The 16,847-nt window shown below is 41.4% G+C and overlaps 1 protein-coding gene across 3 annotated transcripts in view; it reads left to right on the forward strand.

Annotated features, from left to right (window-relative positions):
• The first annotated feature begins 2 nt into the window (after positions 1-2).
• The window catches only part of ranbp2 (RAN binding protein 2), a 28,332-nt gene continuing 11,487 nt past the window's right edge, over positions 3-16,847 (forward strand). For 2 of the 3 annotated variants that reach the window (XM_061691258.1, XM_061691256.1), the window contains exons 1-20: positions 3-205; positions 2,570-2,637; positions 3,650-3,761; positions 4,011-4,163; positions 5,545-5,775; positions 6,926-7,068; positions 7,303-7,498; positions 8,329-8,469; positions 8,602-8,761; positions 9,963-10,144; positions 10,289-10,479; positions 10,639-10,762; positions 10,868-11,029; positions 11,177-11,314; positions 12,009-12,140; positions 12,223-12,444; positions 12,538-12,621; positions 13,063-13,204; positions 13,764-13,858; positions 13,936-16,847. The exon at positions 13,936-16,847 is cut by the window's right edge and continues 1,298 nt beyond it. In XM_061691258.1, the coding sequence (XP_061547242.1) occupies positions 134-205; positions 2,570-2,637; positions 3,650-3,761; positions 4,011-4,163; positions 5,545-5,775; positions 6,926-7,068; positions 7,303-7,498; positions 8,329-8,469; positions 8,602-8,761; positions 9,963-10,144; positions 10,289-10,479; positions 10,639-10,762; positions 10,868-11,029; positions 11,177-11,314; positions 12,009-12,140; positions 12,223-12,444; positions 12,538-12,621; positions 13,063-13,204; positions 13,764-13,858; positions 13,936-16,847 (5,660 nt within the window). In that variant the 5' untranslated portion in view covers positions 3-133. The remainder of the gene's footprint in view (positions 206-2,569; positions 2,638-3,649; positions 3,762-4,010; positions 4,164-5,544; positions 5,776-6,925; positions 7,069-7,302; positions 7,499-8,328; positions 8,470-8,601; positions 8,762-9,962; positions 10,145-10,288; positions 10,480-10,638; positions 10,763-10,867; positions 11,030-11,176; positions 11,315-12,008; positions 12,141-12,222; positions 12,445-12,537; positions 12,622-13,062; positions 13,205-13,763; positions 13,859-13,935) is intronic. The other variant, XM_061691257.1, reaches the window with a different exon arrangement.

Below are 16,847 nucleotides of genomic sequence, written 5' to 3' on the forward strand. Positions count from 1 at the left end.
AGCCTGCGCGATGATATCACGAGCGGGTTACGTGACGGCGTGACCACTCTACTCATGTCCGCCTTTATAATTTGTGACGGATCACAATCTATGCAACATTACCGACCGCTTTAGTGCCCTTTGCTCAAGAGCCATGCGGCGAAGTAAAACTGAAGTGGACCGGTACGTCGCCTGCGCACAGACGTCCTCGCCCTCACTCAAGGAGGTAAGTGGAGCCGGCTGCTGCGGCGGCTAACGTTAGCATGCTAACCTCCGTCAATCTCTTGGCGACAGCCCCAATAAGTCCCTAAAACAAATGTTAGCGCTAGTTTGACGGTCACTTCCGTCGCCGCGGTTCCTACCGGTCGACCGAGGTCAGTTTTAGCTAACCGGCTCGATGACGACGACCCGTGTCGCCCGTCCCCTTGAATGCCGAGAAAGCGCGCGGCGTGGGCTGGCCACGGCGGCTAGCTACGGAGCACTGGTAGCAGCTACCTTGTAGACTTGACTGACCAAAATAAATAAATAAATAACATTTCAACATGGACTGTTGGGAGCAAGTGTGTCAATTTTAAACATATGTATAGTGTTAATGACCAAATATATAAAAGTATGATGGTCAATAATATCACTATGAAATGCGTTTGGTGACCTCAGAATCACTCATGAATATGTAGCAGGCAAGTGAAACTGGAGACTTATAAGTGGTCAAACATCTGCACACATAAAGTTTCATTAAATGAGTTTCCTTCATTTTATATTTCATTGGATGTACAGGTACGTGATTTTGGCAGGTCTCGCCCACTGCTCTCCTAACTACATACAGTGTGCAATAATAAGTGTTAAACAAATTGTTTTGTTGTCCACGCCAAGTCATTTTGATCAAGTACTAGTTTCATGATCATATTAAAAAATGTTCATGTGTCCCTGAAATTACTGTCCACCCTAGGACCTGAGCAGATGATTGACAAAAGTATATCTTGGCTCACCCGTGTCTGATTGTGTGCAGGTCAAAATTGAGTGAATACATTTTCCATTGATTATGAATTATGCTGATTTCAATGCAAAAGTGTCACTGTATTTATTTCGATGACATCGTGAGCTTTGAGGAAAGATAGGACAAAAAGAATGACGTGTCTATTTAACCAAACCACATAACTTTGTCTTGTAAAAGTCAGCTAACTTAATGCTAACGCACAGTGGAAATGACATAGACAGGCTAACAAAAGTAACATCGATGTCGGCATGTTATAGCCCTTTAAACAATAGACATTTGCACACAAACGGTACAGCAACCCGTTGATGTTTTCAGTGACATTACTGACACCATTTTGTATTTTTTGGAGGCTAACACTGGAAAGTTGCAGAGTATTTATTTACTTGTGTTTCATAATTTAGAAAACGTTCGAGTTCATTTTCAGATTCTGCTATCCGTTTTCAAATCTCCAAATGGTCTCGCCCCGCTTTACACCTCTGAGCCACTCCATCTCTACACTTCTCAGGTCAGCTGACAAGCTACTCCTGGAGGTACTGAAGTCTAAGCGGATGCTCAGAGAAAATCGTTTTTTTTTTTCTGTCGCTGGTCCCAAACTAGAATGATGTCCTGGTGTGCTGTCCATTTTTAAGACTCACTTTAAACCCATTTTTTCCCCTTTGTGCTCAACACAGCATGAGACTTAAACCCATATTTTAGTGTGTTTGTTTTGTTTGTTTTGTTTTCAACTTAAAATGTGTTTACTGAATACAAAAGTAAGAGTAAGTTACCACAGTTGTTAATGGAGGTCTTTGAGGACACCCCCGTATTTCAATACTTACGTCTGAAATTACATTATAAACGGTAATCTTAACTGCAGACACTTCCATATACAACAAAAGCGTACAAGGATAAAGAGAGAAAATAAAATACAGGATAAAAATATACAACATACAAAACTCTACATATTAAAATTTGAACAAACCATTGCACCAATGCCAGCTAAGCTTAGAGTTAAATCTATGCCAGCTTTTCATTGGACTGTGCCTTGTTCAGTTGACACATAAAGCTATAAATCAGATGTCTCAATTGTGCCTCAAACATTGGCACCCTTGCGGAGACAAACAATTGATTGACACTATGCCACCTTGGGACTCGAAGCAGAAGCCTCAGTGCATTATTGTAGGCAACTTTAAGCCTCCGCCAGCCGCATACTCAACTTCTTACAGTTGGACCACAGCTGAGCAGTACTATAGGTCCTGAACAGTGAACACTTTACAAAATCCGAGCACAAACCTTTCTAATCAGCGTGTCAGCCTGGCAATATGTTTTACAGCGCTGACAATAGATGTCTTTGTCATCCATCCAATCCTTAGGTACGACATGATCTAGGTTTTGAATTTCCTCACCCACATCAAGAGGACAGTTTGACAAAATATTGGATAACCCAATTTCCTATCTTATCACTCTGTGGCTTTTCTTACCAATATATTTAATGTCATATACTTTCTGTAATGTATCCAGTAACCGAGCTAGCCAAATGAAAAGATTTTACAGATTAAATGTGGTTGTGCTTGTTGCTGAATTGTGATCTCGCTGTATGTTCTTCATTTACAGCGCCCTGTCAAAGGCTTTTTATTTGCTAAACTTTATTTTGAAGCAAAGGAGTATGAGCTGGCTAAAAGGTAAGCATGAGGACCAAAAAATACTCTGAATTAGGGCTGCACGATATTGTAAAAAAATGACATTGCGATTTGTTTTGTAACCACGTGATATATATTGTGATGTGAAAAAACAGCACACATTTGTCTTTTTTCCTCCATGTCTTTTTTGGAGAGTTTATAATCGCTTCTGTAGAAAATAAACTATGCTCAACAGAACGCAGAGTTATACAGTTATCTGTGTGAAGTCTACCTCTTTAAATGTACTATAGTATTGAGCAGGTAAGTGTCCAGTCAGACATGAATTTAAAATCTTTTCTTTCAATGGCCAATTATACTGTAGTGTGTATATTAGCAGTTTTAGCACATTCCTAACACAGTTTATTTTTTTTAAATGTTTTAATCAATCTGTAATTTTACACGTATAATATGCATTAATATTTCTATATTTGAGAGCATTAGTTTAAACAACATACATTGCTGAGTGCATGTTATGCTTGGATCAGACTACAAGATTTTAGCCCCATTATTGGCTCGATTTGCTGTGGTGGCTTATTTCGCAGATCGGCCTGACATATTTTGTCAGTAACGACAAAACTCCTTCAAGTGTTTCATAATCCACGACCAACGATGTGGCCCTATGATGCCAAAATGAAAAGTCTAGCGTTTTTTGGGGGATATCCTCCGTGTAGTGTGACATGAAGAAATCATAGAATATTTTGCTAGTATGCTGGCGTGTCAATCGAGACCGGCAAGCGCCCCCTCCTTTTTTGTTGCAGTCATTAGTAATCATGGTTCCACTCCACAGCCAAATTTACAACCCCCCTCTCCCAAAAATGGCCAAACAAAAGATGGAAAACAGGAGCTTTGAATACTTTATTGACAGCATATCAATACACCAACATTTCCCAGGACTTTGCGATGTGACTTGCGCATGTGCACATCGCGATGACGGTACTCAAACATTATATCATGCAGCAATACTCAGAATTATGCAGTGTTGTCTTAAACATAATGTTGTTTTTTGTATCCTTAGACATGTATCAGAGTATCTCAAAGTCCAGGAGAGAGATCCCAAAGCGCACAAATTCCTCGGACAGCTCTATGAGAGAGAGGGAGACGTCAACAGGGCGGTAGGATGTTACAAGGTAGGATGGCCACATTGATTGCCAGTCTTATAGTAAATTGTGTAAATGTGTAAATCAGCCCATGTTTTCAAAATGCTTTCCTAAAAAAAGCACGACATATGCCCCTTTTGATTCATCACCAGATGATTTTAATTTAGCTAACCCTTACTCATTGTCCCCATGACACTGCTCTCTCCTCATCTAACACACGGTCAACCTTGAAATAAACTCAAGTTGCAAGACTAAATGTTTTCTGTACTCTGTACGCAGCGCTCTGTGGACTTGAACCCGGCCCAGAGAGACCTGGTGCTGAAAGTGGCTGAGTTACTGGTTAGCAAAGAGGAAAGTGACAGCAGAGCAGAGTTTTGGGTGGACAAGGCTGCCAAGTTGTTGCCAGGGAACCCAACAGTCTTCAACCTGAAGGTGAGGCTCCATTTCTTCGGAACTCGTTTTACAGGCCTTTTCAACGAAAACTCTGCTATGCTGCTAACAAGAATTAAGGGAACACTTAAACAACACAACTTAATCCCAATGAATGAGATTCCGGTTGAAAATCTTTATTCATTACATAGTGAAATGTGGTGAGAACAAAATAACATAAGAATGATTCATAGAAATCTATCCTCATCCCATGGAGGTCTGTGTTGAGAATCATACTCAAAACAAAAGTGGAAAATCAGATCACAGACTGATCCAACTTCTGTGGAAATCCCTCAAGCGAGTCCAAATGAGACTCAGTTGTGTGTGTGTGTCCCCGTACCCTCCACGTGCCTGTCTGCACTCTGTACAATGACTGGGCATGCTCCTGATGAGACAACGGATGGTCTCCTGAGGGATCTCCTCCCAGACCTCGATCAGCGAGCATCAGTCAACTTCTGAACGTTTGTGGTACGAATTGCGTACTTGCCAATTTTCTTCGCACCACCATGCATAATGTTTGTGAATCATAATTCATTCTAAATGACGACCTCGTCCCCGCAAGCTGCAATCTGCATAAACCGCGCTCCTGTTTTCCTATAAATGGACGTCCGTCTGATGCATCTCAGCCAATGTGTGAGGCCTTAAAGTCACAAGATTAAAAATTCATCAGGAGATGTCGCAAGCTCTGACTTTCTTAATCTCTATCCCATTTTGAAAAAGTTGGTATTGTAAAGCTTGCTAAACACAGAAACTGACATCGTAATCTTATTGATCATTTTTAATTAATTCCTAAGTTAGAGAATGTGGCACACAGAGAATGAACAAACACTGCAAATGTTGTTAAAATACATAGTAAGGAATAAATATAGCACAGCAAAGAGACATGTGTAGTTGATAAAATTCATGAAATTGGCATTGGAAGTGACTAGGCTATTTTATCAATTAATCGGCTAAAAAATGTATTTACAACTTTGAGTAACGACTGTGATCCTACACGGTCCAACCACTCATGGGCTCGAACACGTGCCGTCCTCCCAGGTTGAGACAGGCTGACAGTGTGCCCGGCAACATTTTCAGGTATCGGCTCTATGATGTATCAATAATGCTAGCAAATCTCTCAAAAAAGGCACCATTTGGCTCATGATTCTGACACATTTGAAGTCTTTTTAACTGACCTATGGACTCACCCACCCAGTTCCACACTATTGTGACATAACCAGGCCTCGTTCACAGTGATCGCATGATTTTTGGCATGTTTGAACCAAGTGTCGAAACACTGCTTCACCACGCTTCAGCTTCATTTGGTCAAAAGCAGCAGACAGGCTGAAACATAAAATCCCAATGTCGTACTGACTACTTTTCCAATCTCCTCCCATATGTGAAGGAACGTCTGTTGAGTCGTCAAGGTCAGCAAGGCTGGAATCAACTGTTTGACCTCCTTCAGGCTGAGCTGGGAGCACGACCAGGAGACGCGCATGTCAACGTGAAGCTGGTCCAGCTTTTTTGTCAGGACGGTCGACTGGAAGAGGCAGTTAAGCACTGCTTGGCCACTGAGAGGAGGGGCTTGATGCGCCACAGTCTGGACTGGTACACTGTAGTGGTGCAGACACTTCAGGTCAGCATGGCCTCTAATGGAGGATTTGGTAAAACTGTACTGGGATATAGTTTTTGGTGTGTCAGTGGGACCTGGCAATAATAAAAAGATAACTGTTAAGATGACACATATAACCTTAATCTAATTATTAACATGACAAGTGGCTGCCATGTTTGTGGAATTTAAAAAAAATAATAAATAAATTTAAAAAAAAAGATTGAATGAGCACTTCAAACGCCTCTAAAATCCTCCATAATTAATACATTCATGAAAAGACATTTGCTAAAGTACATGACCTACTGTCCACACGTCTCACCAAAAATGTTCCATTTGTGCTAGTTAAGTCGAGTTTTTAGCCCAAATGACGTTGTTAGAAATCCATCCATTTTCTGAGCCGCTTATCCTCACTAGGGTCACGAGTGTGCTGGAGCCTATCCCAGCTATCTTCGGGCAGGAGGCGGGGTACATCCTGAACTGGTTTCCAGCCAATCACAGGGCACATATAAACAAACAACCATTCGCACTCACATTCACACTTAGGGGCAATTTAGAGTCTTCAATCAACCTACCACGGATGTTTTTGGGATGTGGGAGGAAACCGGAGTGCCCGGAGAAAATCCACACAAGGCACGGGGAGAACATGCAAACTCCACACAGGCGGAGCAAATGTCACAGTAATTTTGACACGTCGACGTCTCGGGATTTGGGCATGTACGAGCGATTGATAGGTATTTTTACCTGAAACTTGTCAGCCAATCAGTGAAGGAGTTCCCAAAGTAGCAGATGACATGAGACAGTCAAGGAGATATGTTGAGAAATATTTTGTTTTACCAGTAGTCTAATCTGAAGATGCTTTTTTTTTTACCAGATTTTATATAGGCGATATAACATGAAAACCTTCCCCAAAAAGGCACTTTTTGTTTCAAAAACAACAAAAAACGGTTCTCTGGAAACCATCATCTAATTTTCTTTCTGCGGTGTACTTTGGTTGAAATGGCCGTTCCAACCAGACTCGGTATTTTGACACACCTTCCGTTTTGGCAAAGCTTGTCATGTTGCTATTGTTATAATGTTTTCACCAAGTGTAAAAAAATACATTAATTGTCCAAACTGGCTCGCGGTCAAAACCCATTGCCGATTGACGAAAATCCATTTGAACCAACTGTTTCAGGACTACCTGGCTCAGCCCAGCATGTCCAGCAATGACAAGATGTGTCGACGTCTTCAGAGAGAGCTGCTCTTGGCTCACTGCAACCTTGTGAGAATCACACTATCTGGAAGCACTGTCCAGTCCTGCCTTGATGCTCTCACATGGTAAGTGTGTATGACTTGTGGAAGTGAAATTCCAGTTTACTATAAAGTTGCAGGCGGATGCTGGGAAACTGTTTCGCCAAGACGAAGGTTTAGTTAGAATATGTTGTATGTGGTCAGAAGGAACACCTAACTTTATCTATGCCCTCAGTGAGACTCTGTAGCGTAGTAGATTACGATTGTTGATTTAAAATATTTTTGAACTGCTCTCGCTTTCGTCTTCTTGCATGCACGCAGTTTTGACCGCACAATGCAGAAGCTGAGCAGTGTTGCAGGCCAGTACACAGATGATCTTTGTGAAGTGTTTGTGGAGATGCGAGCTCACCTGTACCTGCACGCTGGTACACTTCTCTTGAAGCTGGCTCAGGAACGCCACCAGACATGGAGGGCTGTCATTGACCTGACGGCACTCTGCTATTTGCTGGCCCTGCAGGTACGGAACCACAAATTCACAAACACACACAAATTCACAAATTCTGTACATGCAATAACACAAATTCTGTACATGCACACAAATTCTGTACATGCAATAAAGGGTAGGTAGCTGTGCTCTGTGGCACACGAAACAATGGTTGCAGTAATGCCTATGAAGCCTGGGTCAACAATATTGGGCCTCATTCACTAATAAATGCGTAAAAATAGTGTGGAACCGATTAGTGGCATTTCCATGCATTTAAATGGGGGGAAATTATTTGAGGTGAGTGATTTGAGTTGCAAGCGTGGTCGTGGAATGAATTAATCATATCACCGTACAATGGTTTTTATTACATTTGATAACACGTTTCAATGCATTAGGTGAATGTAGCTGGATTTTTTTTTTCTTTTAGTAATACATTTAAATGATCGGTTATCAGTATTGTCACTGGTAATGTAAAATGTGCATGCATCCAATGTCACCCTTGAACTTAATTAAGCAATGAGAAAATGTGTCATGTAAGTCTATGCCAAATAAGTCCCTTGAAAGCCTCAGAAAGCATGCTCCTAACTTCATTCTCTTTCCCAAGATGAACCAGTTAGAACAACTCTGTTACATCCAATCTGCTGCAGTTTGACATGCTTAGATTTAGCTAAATGCCTCAAACTGAATGACAGCTTGACATCTCCACCAAAGGTTTCTCATCTTATTTGTAACATTTTGACAGCTTTCTTCCAGAATGTTTTACTGTCAGCAGTTATTCTTGCTAGACACGGAAGAGATTTAGAAGCCACTGATAGCATACTCCGATTGAGATTGTTTTTTGTTTTTTTTTGTCTGCCCACCAGGTTCCCAGACCCAAGCCAAAGGTGACCAAGAGAGATCAGTCAGCCCCGCAGCTTCTAGAGCTGCTGGCTAACGACAGACAGAGTCAAGCTGGCCACATGCTGCTCAATCTCAGCACTGATTCATGCAGCTTGATCAGAGAGGTATGATTTTTTTCACTGCTGATGTTGCATGATTTTGGTTTATCTGTGTGGTCCGTCAGTGTACTACTGTCTGATGTTTGTGTCGCAAACGTGTAAACAGATCATGACTGTGTTGTTTTTGTGCATACATAGGTGGTGGAGGCATTTGGGAACCGTAGCGGTCAGGACTCTTTAGTTGAACTACTGTTTGGAACGCAGGCCTCTACTGGATCCTCTTTCATTGCTAATGATGACATCCGTTTTATTAGTGCACAAGCTCCAGAAATCTCTCTGCTAGCCAAGTGCGATGCAGGTACAGAACTACAGAAACAAATGGCAAATATTAACTGAAAAATGTTGTTTTGTGAAGGACATTGATGCAATACTAATCTTGAAATACAGCGGAACCTCGTGTTACGAAAGACCCATTTTTAAACAATTCAGGTTACGTCCAAAATTTTCATAGAAAAATTACCTCTGTTTACGTACTGTTTTTGATTTGCGAATGGTTTTGGTATGCGTGAACGGAAGGATTGATGATGTGCTTTTTCTCGCGCTGTGTAACGATCATTGACTGTGTGCATAACACATTGCTGTAAGCTGAAAACTAGTTGTCAGCTCTGCGGCGTAAGGCGGAATGCTGTTGCACTGTAGGTGCAAGTTCCGCCTCTGCATCTAGATCATCCAATCACAAATTTAATAGCTGCCGCATTTGTGATGGTTGTGGTAAAAGAAGTCAGAAAATCATTTTATTTTCAGCAAAATATACTATTTACGGTGTGTGTTATATATTGAAATATAGTGTCTCCTTTTAATTAAGACAACCAAAGGTTAATGTTAGCTTAGTCACATCAAAATAGCTATCTACGCATGTGTGCGCTAGGTAGAAGTTCTGTCTCTGCATACTAAATCATCCCATCACAACTCTTATAGAGGCTGTGTTTGTGGTTGACGTGGTAAAAGTCTAACAATAATTTAATTTTCTTTAAGAAAAAAAAAAGACTATCTAGAGTATATATGTTGTTGAATTGTCGTATCTCTTTAATGAAGACCACCAATGTTTAAAGTTGGCACATTCGTGTAAAAATTGCAAAGTATGTGTCTGCTAGGTGTAAGTTCCACCTATGCGTATTCGCCCAACCACAGATGCTAGCAGGAGACGCCACGGTTTTTATGAATGAACACTGAAGTAGGTGCGATTTCATCACGGATAACTTTATCTAAACAAGTAAACACTGGGCTAAACAGTCAGAAAGGCTCCAATGGAACGGATTAATTGCACTTCCATTCATTTGAATGGGAAACATTACCTCAGATCACAAACTGGGTCATGAAATGAAAGTCGTAACCTGAGGTTCCACTGTATTACATTTGGGTTATCTTGTCTGACACATGTCAGTGTGCAAAGGCCAATACAACAGCCTAATTGCAATAGAATCAATCAATATTGCATGTCACTATGTTTAAATATACAATCAATGTACAGTGAAATGAATTAAATGCTTCCTCTGTAGGTTCTATCCTGTTGTATTGCGGTGACTTGCAACATCTGAGCTGGTTAGGGTTGCAGTGGGCCATTTTAGGCCAAAGGCCATCCTTGAGGCCCTGGCTACAGCAACTTTTCCCCAGACTTACCCTAGAAACTTCCAAATTGGACACAAATGCACCAGAGTCCATCTGCCTTCTGGATTTGGAGGTCAGTGGCAGCAGTCCCTGCTCATTTTACTTAAGTCTACAAACTACATTCACCTATTCCTGTCCCTCTCCCCCGGCACCTATTCTATAACACAATCACATCTTTTAATAAAGTCTGACTAGTTAATTGCTTCTTGTCTTGCAGGTGTTTATACATGGCGTGGTGTTCTGCTGCCATAGTCAGCTACAGGAAACGGCAAAGATAAACAGCGGCATAAAGCAACAGCAGCTGTATGAGCCTCGCTGCCTCCCTCTTCCCCTCCTTCGCCTCTTGACCACAGAGAGACAGAGGGAGTGGTGGGATGCCATCTATAGCCTCATTCACAAACGAGCTGCGTGAGTGTCTAACCTACCTCAAGTATTTACTTAAAATTGTTTCCCATGTTCATGCTGTTGGAATGAATAACTGGGACACGGTGCCTGATTGACTTAACTGAAATTTGTGCAATTTAATGATTTTCTTTTTTAATAATACACATGCTTTTTTTGTTGTAGTCCTGGCATGTCAGCCAAATTTCGAATGATAGTACAGCATGGAATGAGCACATTGCGAGCCGGAGAGAAACATGGGTTGCATCCAGCACAGGCCATCTACTGGGCTCAGTGTCTCAGCCAGACTGTGAGTACATGTGGTGTTGCTTGTTTGAAAAACTGTTTGCATATTAAGCTCCTGTGGCAGACTCATTTGCTCATGTTGGTGTCCACTCTTTGTTTAATGAGACAGGGTGATAGCAGTAACTCGTACTATGACCAGAAGGAGTACGTCAGCCGCAGTGTCCACTATTGGAAAGTTGTCCTCCCACTGTTGGACAAGATTAAAAGCAGAAGAAGCATACCAGAACCCCTCGACCCCCTCTACATACACTTTCCATCCAAGGATATTCAGGTTAATACTCCTAGTTGTCTTCTTGATTCACTTTTATCTTGGTCTTATTGAAACCCATTGACTGTCTAGCCTTGAGACAAAAGATCACATTGCATTAAGTCCAACAGCATACCATAATTAAATACACGCAACTTCTCTCCTGCCCAGGTCTCCTCTGTGAAGGGTTTTGAAGAAGAAGCCAAAATAGCTTATGCAACTCTGCTTGACATCGAAGGCAAGACAGAGGAGGCCATTGCAACTTTGGAATCAATCAATAACTTGTCATCTGCCTGGCTTTTGGCTCAGGTTGGTCATCTGGTTTTATGCCTGCCTTATAACCATATGGCGTTATGTAATATAGAAACATTATTGTATAGAATTTGTGTTGATAATTTCAATATAACCAAATGGATAAGTACTATATATAATTTATTTTGATAATTTCAATTAAAAAAACATTGATTTCTGGTTTACTCATACTTATGTAGTCGTAAATATACTTTAAACCATATGATATATGTAATGACCATAATTATACCTGCTAAGAAACTAGAAATCTAGAACATTTCACCTGCACTGTCCAGTATTGAGGTATTTGTTTCACAGTCACACTGGTTGAATATTTCGCTAAAAGGTTACTCAAGTGGGTTCAACCCACTGAATGGTTTTATATCATATTGTTCTAAATGAACCAATATCGAATCGGCAAACACGAATCCGCAATAAATGAACTGCGATTTAGGAAGGGATTACTGTACATTGTTACAGTTACATTAGTAACAGGACAGTCTACTCTTTCATTTTTTTTTTTTTTTTTTTTATGTTCTGTTTGCTCTCATTGTGCTGAGGTCTTCTGCCAGCTTTTTCAGATAAAATTATTTGTTGTGGATCAACAATATCCGATACAAATGCCTCACATGTAGTTTGGATATCTGAATGATCCTCTGTCTGATTCCTGTGCATGTTTACATGACTGTATAATGTTTTGTTTTCTTGACAGATCTACCAGCGGCTATCTGAGGAGGCCAGCAATGGAGTTGAGGAGACACAGGACAGGTGCATCACTTTTCTGAAGAAATTCAGGGTTTACCTCTCAAAGATCTACAACGCCAATGCGGATGAAGTTGAAAAAGTAATACTTTTTTTCTTAGCCAGTTGAGTGTTCCTAAGTTCGGAAAGCTTTTATAAACCTTTGCCTCTGTATTGTATTCTAGCTTCCGGTGTCCATGGAGGATGTTGTGGACCGTCTTAATGATGTGAACCAGCAACTTGGCGAGAATGGAGAGGATGAAGAACAGGAGAAGAATGATAGTTATAGAGGACCAGCCCATTCAAGCCCTGGTTATCCCGCAGATTCCAGTGCCACCATATCCCACATAAAATTTTCCACTCCCTCCCCAAGCAAAAGCATCGTCTCTCCTTCCAAAAGACACCTGGTAGGCTCCAGTAACTTAATAACGTATTACTTAAATACCATCTTAAATAGTTTTATGATTAAAAGATGCACTACTATTTACACCATGTTTCAGATTTCTCCAAAGACACCACCACACTGGGTGGAGGACCAGAAAAGTCTCCTCCAAATGCTGTGTCAGCAAGTTGAAGCCCTTAAGGTCAGCCTGTGAGATTAATCCAGTCAGTATTAGTCAATTTAATTTACAGTGCTTTAAGTTACATTTAATACAGGAGAAGCAAAGATCTGCTCTTACTTCTAATTTTATTTATTAGACATATTAGTCATATTTTTATCATTTTGTGCAACCTCATGTTTGACCATAAAGCGGCCACTGAGTTGTACGGGTCTGTTAATGAATTAATTTTGTTTTCCGTTTAATATTTGTGTGTGTGTGTGCACGCTCACACTACTTTCACTACAATAATGATAAATGACTATTTCAGTTTCACATCTGTTACTTATTCATGGTCCATTAAACCTTCTATGGCGGTCTCTCGTCTGGGACCTAACAATACTTTTGTTAGACATAATTCAAAGCCCTTTTCTATCGAATGCCTGAGTTGCATCAAACTGAGTCATGAGGCTTTTCTTTTTTCAGAACGAGGTCCATGACCTAAGAAACAACTCTTCAGCAAATGTGAGCTCTCCTCATCACAAAATGTATCCCGAGAGCTATGGCGCTGAAGGGCTCCAGGAGACTTTCACTCCTGTGCAGTCCTACCATGGCGCCCCCCTGACAGGTCAGTATACTATTTGGAACACAGAAAAAAAAAATAATGATAGATATTAGGGGTGTAACGATTCATTCACCCCATCAATGTATTGATTTGTTCTGGGATTCTGTCAAATTTGGGTTTGGGATTGGGAGGGAATAGGATAACTCTCTATGGGAGTAGAAGGGAGTGGGATTTTTATTTTTTTAAATTTTTAAACTCACTCGGGATTGGGAAGAGGTGGGATCAGTCTCTCTTGGAGTAGGCAGGAGCGGGAGTCAAAATCCACTCAGGTTTCAGCATCTAGTTTCAACACCGACCGTCGAGCACATCTCGCAGTGTTCCCGCGATAAGAGCAAGGTAAAAAAGTTTTCGCAGCAAATCGTTCTAAATGAACCAATATCGTCCTTAAATCAAATCGGCAACCACGAATCGTGATACGAATAGAATCGTTGTTAAAACAAATCGTTACACCCCTATCATATAAATAAAGATGATTCTGATTCATTTATGATAAGCTATCAGTAAGAGCGATAGGAATCTAGTTGATGAAAGATGACTTCATGTATGTGCTTTCGTGTTTAAGTTTCCACCACAGGTCCCTCTGGGTATTGCAATCAGTCTCCAGCATACAATTCTCAGTATCTCCTGCGCACAGCTGCCAATGTAACCCCCACAAAGGTAAACTAACCATTGTGTCGCTTATTTGCGTGAAAAATCTCATCACGCTGAAAATGATTTTCTCAATTTTTACACAGGGCCCAATGTATGGTATGAACCGTCTGCCACCTCAGCAGCATATGTATGCCTATCAGCCGCCGACCCATACTCCTCCAATCCAACCCGCCCCTGCCTGCGTATTCCCTCCTCAAGAACAGAGCTTCACTGCCCCTCTTCGATTTGAATCGCCAGCAACAAGCCTCCTGTCCCCATATAGTGAAGAATATTATAGGCAGAGTGTAACTCACCAAAATACCAACCCTGCTCTACCCGAACCTGGTTATTTCACCAAACCATCTGTAATCCCTGCTCAGCCACCAGAGAGCATTGAGGGCAAACCTATGGATCTTGGGAATTTCTCCTTTACCCAGCAGACACCTGCTGAAGTCCCAAAAGTTCCTAGTTTTGGAACAAGCACAGTTTCACAGTCAATGCCATCAGCTGCCTTTAAATTCAACTCCAACTTTAAATCCAACGATGGAGATTTCACTTTCTCAGCATCCCAAGCTAAACACAGTGAAAGTTTGCTCGGCCTTCTTACATCTGACATCCCAACTACTAAGACTGATACTTTGCCGGAGAAGCCTCCTACTCAAGAGCAGACATTGGGCCAAGCAAGTATTTTCACTTTTGGCAATAAAAATTCATCCAGCTTCTCGTTTCCTGATACAGTGCAAAGCACAGGTCCTTTGGGTCTGTTTGGAAAAGTAGAGCAGCCATTTAAGTTTGGAGATGTTACCAAGCCAGTATTTGGTCTCGCAAAGTCAGTAACTGAAGAAGAAAATGCAGCGGATAGCGACAATGATAGCACTCGTGTTGAAGAGGATGATGATGATGGTCCTCACTTTGAACCCATTGTACCACTTCCTGATAAGGTTGATGTGAAAACGGGTGAAGAAGATGAGGAGGAGTTTTTTTGCAATAGAGCAAAGCTGTATAGATTTGACACAGAGACAAAAGAGTGGAAGGAACGGGGCATTGGCAATGTTAAAATCTTGAAACATACAACTACGGCGAAGATTCGACTCCTAATGAGACGGGAGCAGGTCCTCAAGATATGTGCTAATCACTACATAACCACTGATATGAAACTGAAACCAAATGCCGGTTCTGATAAATCATGGGTATGGAATGCCATTGATTATGCAGATGAAAAGCCTAAGCCTGAGCAACTAGCCATACGCTTCAAAACAATTGATGAGGCTTTGCTGTTTAAGAGTAGGTTTGAAGAAGCCCAAAGCATTGTGGTGAAATCACAAGAGAAGCAACAAGAGAAGAAAGAAGTTGTAACAACTTCTAATCCACTGGAAACCTTGACAGCAAAGTTTGCACTTAAAGAAGGTCAATGGTATTGTACTGTCTGCTGTGTGAGAAATGAACCCAATGATATTCGGTGCGTTTCCTGTCAAAGCGCCAATCCCAATTCCTCTACAACACAAGACATGGTAGCTGACGAAACAAAAGTCACTCCCTTTTCATTCAAATTTGGGACAAGTGAATCAAAAACCACTAGTTCTGGCTCCACCTTTCCTGGATATAGCGCTTTCGGGACTTCATCCGCTTCATCTTTTACGTTTGGCCCAAATTCTAGTAAACCTGCTGACACAATAGTAAAGCAAAGTGCGTCAACAAGCAAGAACTCAGAATCCATTGTGAGTTCTGCATTTGGCAGCCAATTTACAAAGAAACCAGATCAATGGGAGTGTGATGTATGTTATGTAAAAAATGAAGCTGGTGCAGACAATTGTGTTGCCTGTACAAATCCAAACAACATCACTAAATCAAAAGAAGGAGCTCCTGTGGTACCGGTTTCAGGTTTTGGAGCTGATTTAGTAAAGAATGATGGGCAGTTACAAGCAAAATTTTCCAAGGCCGGTCAGTGGGAGTGTGACACCTGTTTGTTGAGAAATGATTCCACTAGCAGTAAATGTGTTGCCTGTCAGACACCAAATCCTAATGTGGAAAGGACTAGTACTACTACTGCATCACCCTCCACCTTTAGCTTTAACTTTGGAATGAAGACAGCATCAGGCCTGCCGACCGGAACTGGCTTCCCAGCACCTTTTGGAGCTGGCAGTTCATTTAAGTTTGGGCAAAACAAAGTTGAAACTTCTGTGGCTTCTTTCAAGTTTGAAGCTTCCCAGTCTGCTCCAAGTACAACAAGTTCTTGTGGATTCTCTTTCTCCATGCCTATGCCTGCAGGTGGCTTTACATTTGGAATTCCGAGTACTGCAAAAGATGAAACCGATAACTCAACCTCATCTGAACAGATGGTTTCAGGTTCAGCCTCCAGCTTTCTTAAAAGCATTGCTGATAAACAGAAGGTGAAAGAAAATGATTTTACTCCCCCAGAGGTCAGTCAAGAGCTTGAGACAAATCCATTAATATCTGGTAAAACTAATGCTTTTAGCTTTGCAGACCTGGCAAAGTCTTCTGGAGGAGACTTCCAGTTTGGCCAGAAGGACCCCAGTTTCAAAGGTTTCTCTGGCGCTGGTGAACAACTGTTCTCGTCAACACCCACCAAGATGAATGCCACAAATGAGCAGGGGGAAGATGACATGTATAAAACTGAAGAAAATGATGATATCCAGTTTGAACCAGTGGTTCAAATGCCCGAGAAAGTTGATCTTGTCACAGGGGAGGAGGATGAACAGGTTCTTTATTCCCAGCGTGTCAAACTGTTCCGGTTTGATGCAAACACCAGTCAGTGGAAAGAACGTGGGGTGGGAATCTTAAAATTCTTGAAAAACAACTCTAATGGCAGACTTCGGGTTCTAATGAGAAGAGAGCAAGTTCTGAAGGTGTGTGCTAACCACTGGATCACTACCACCATGAATCTTAAGCCTCTATCGGGCTCAGATAAGGCATGGATCTGGATGGCCAATGATTTCTCTGATGGCAATGCCAAACCTGAACAGTTGGCTGCCAAGTTTAAAAGTACTGAACTCGC

This window comes from Phycodurus eques, chromosome 12, assembly GCF_024500275.1.
Source record: "Phycodurus eques isolate BA_2022a chromosome 12, UOR_Pequ_1.1, whole genome shotgun sequence".
Classification (NCBI taxonomy): Eukaryota; Metazoa; Chordata; class Actinopteri; order Syngnathiformes; family Syngnathidae; genus Phycodurus; species Phycodurus eques.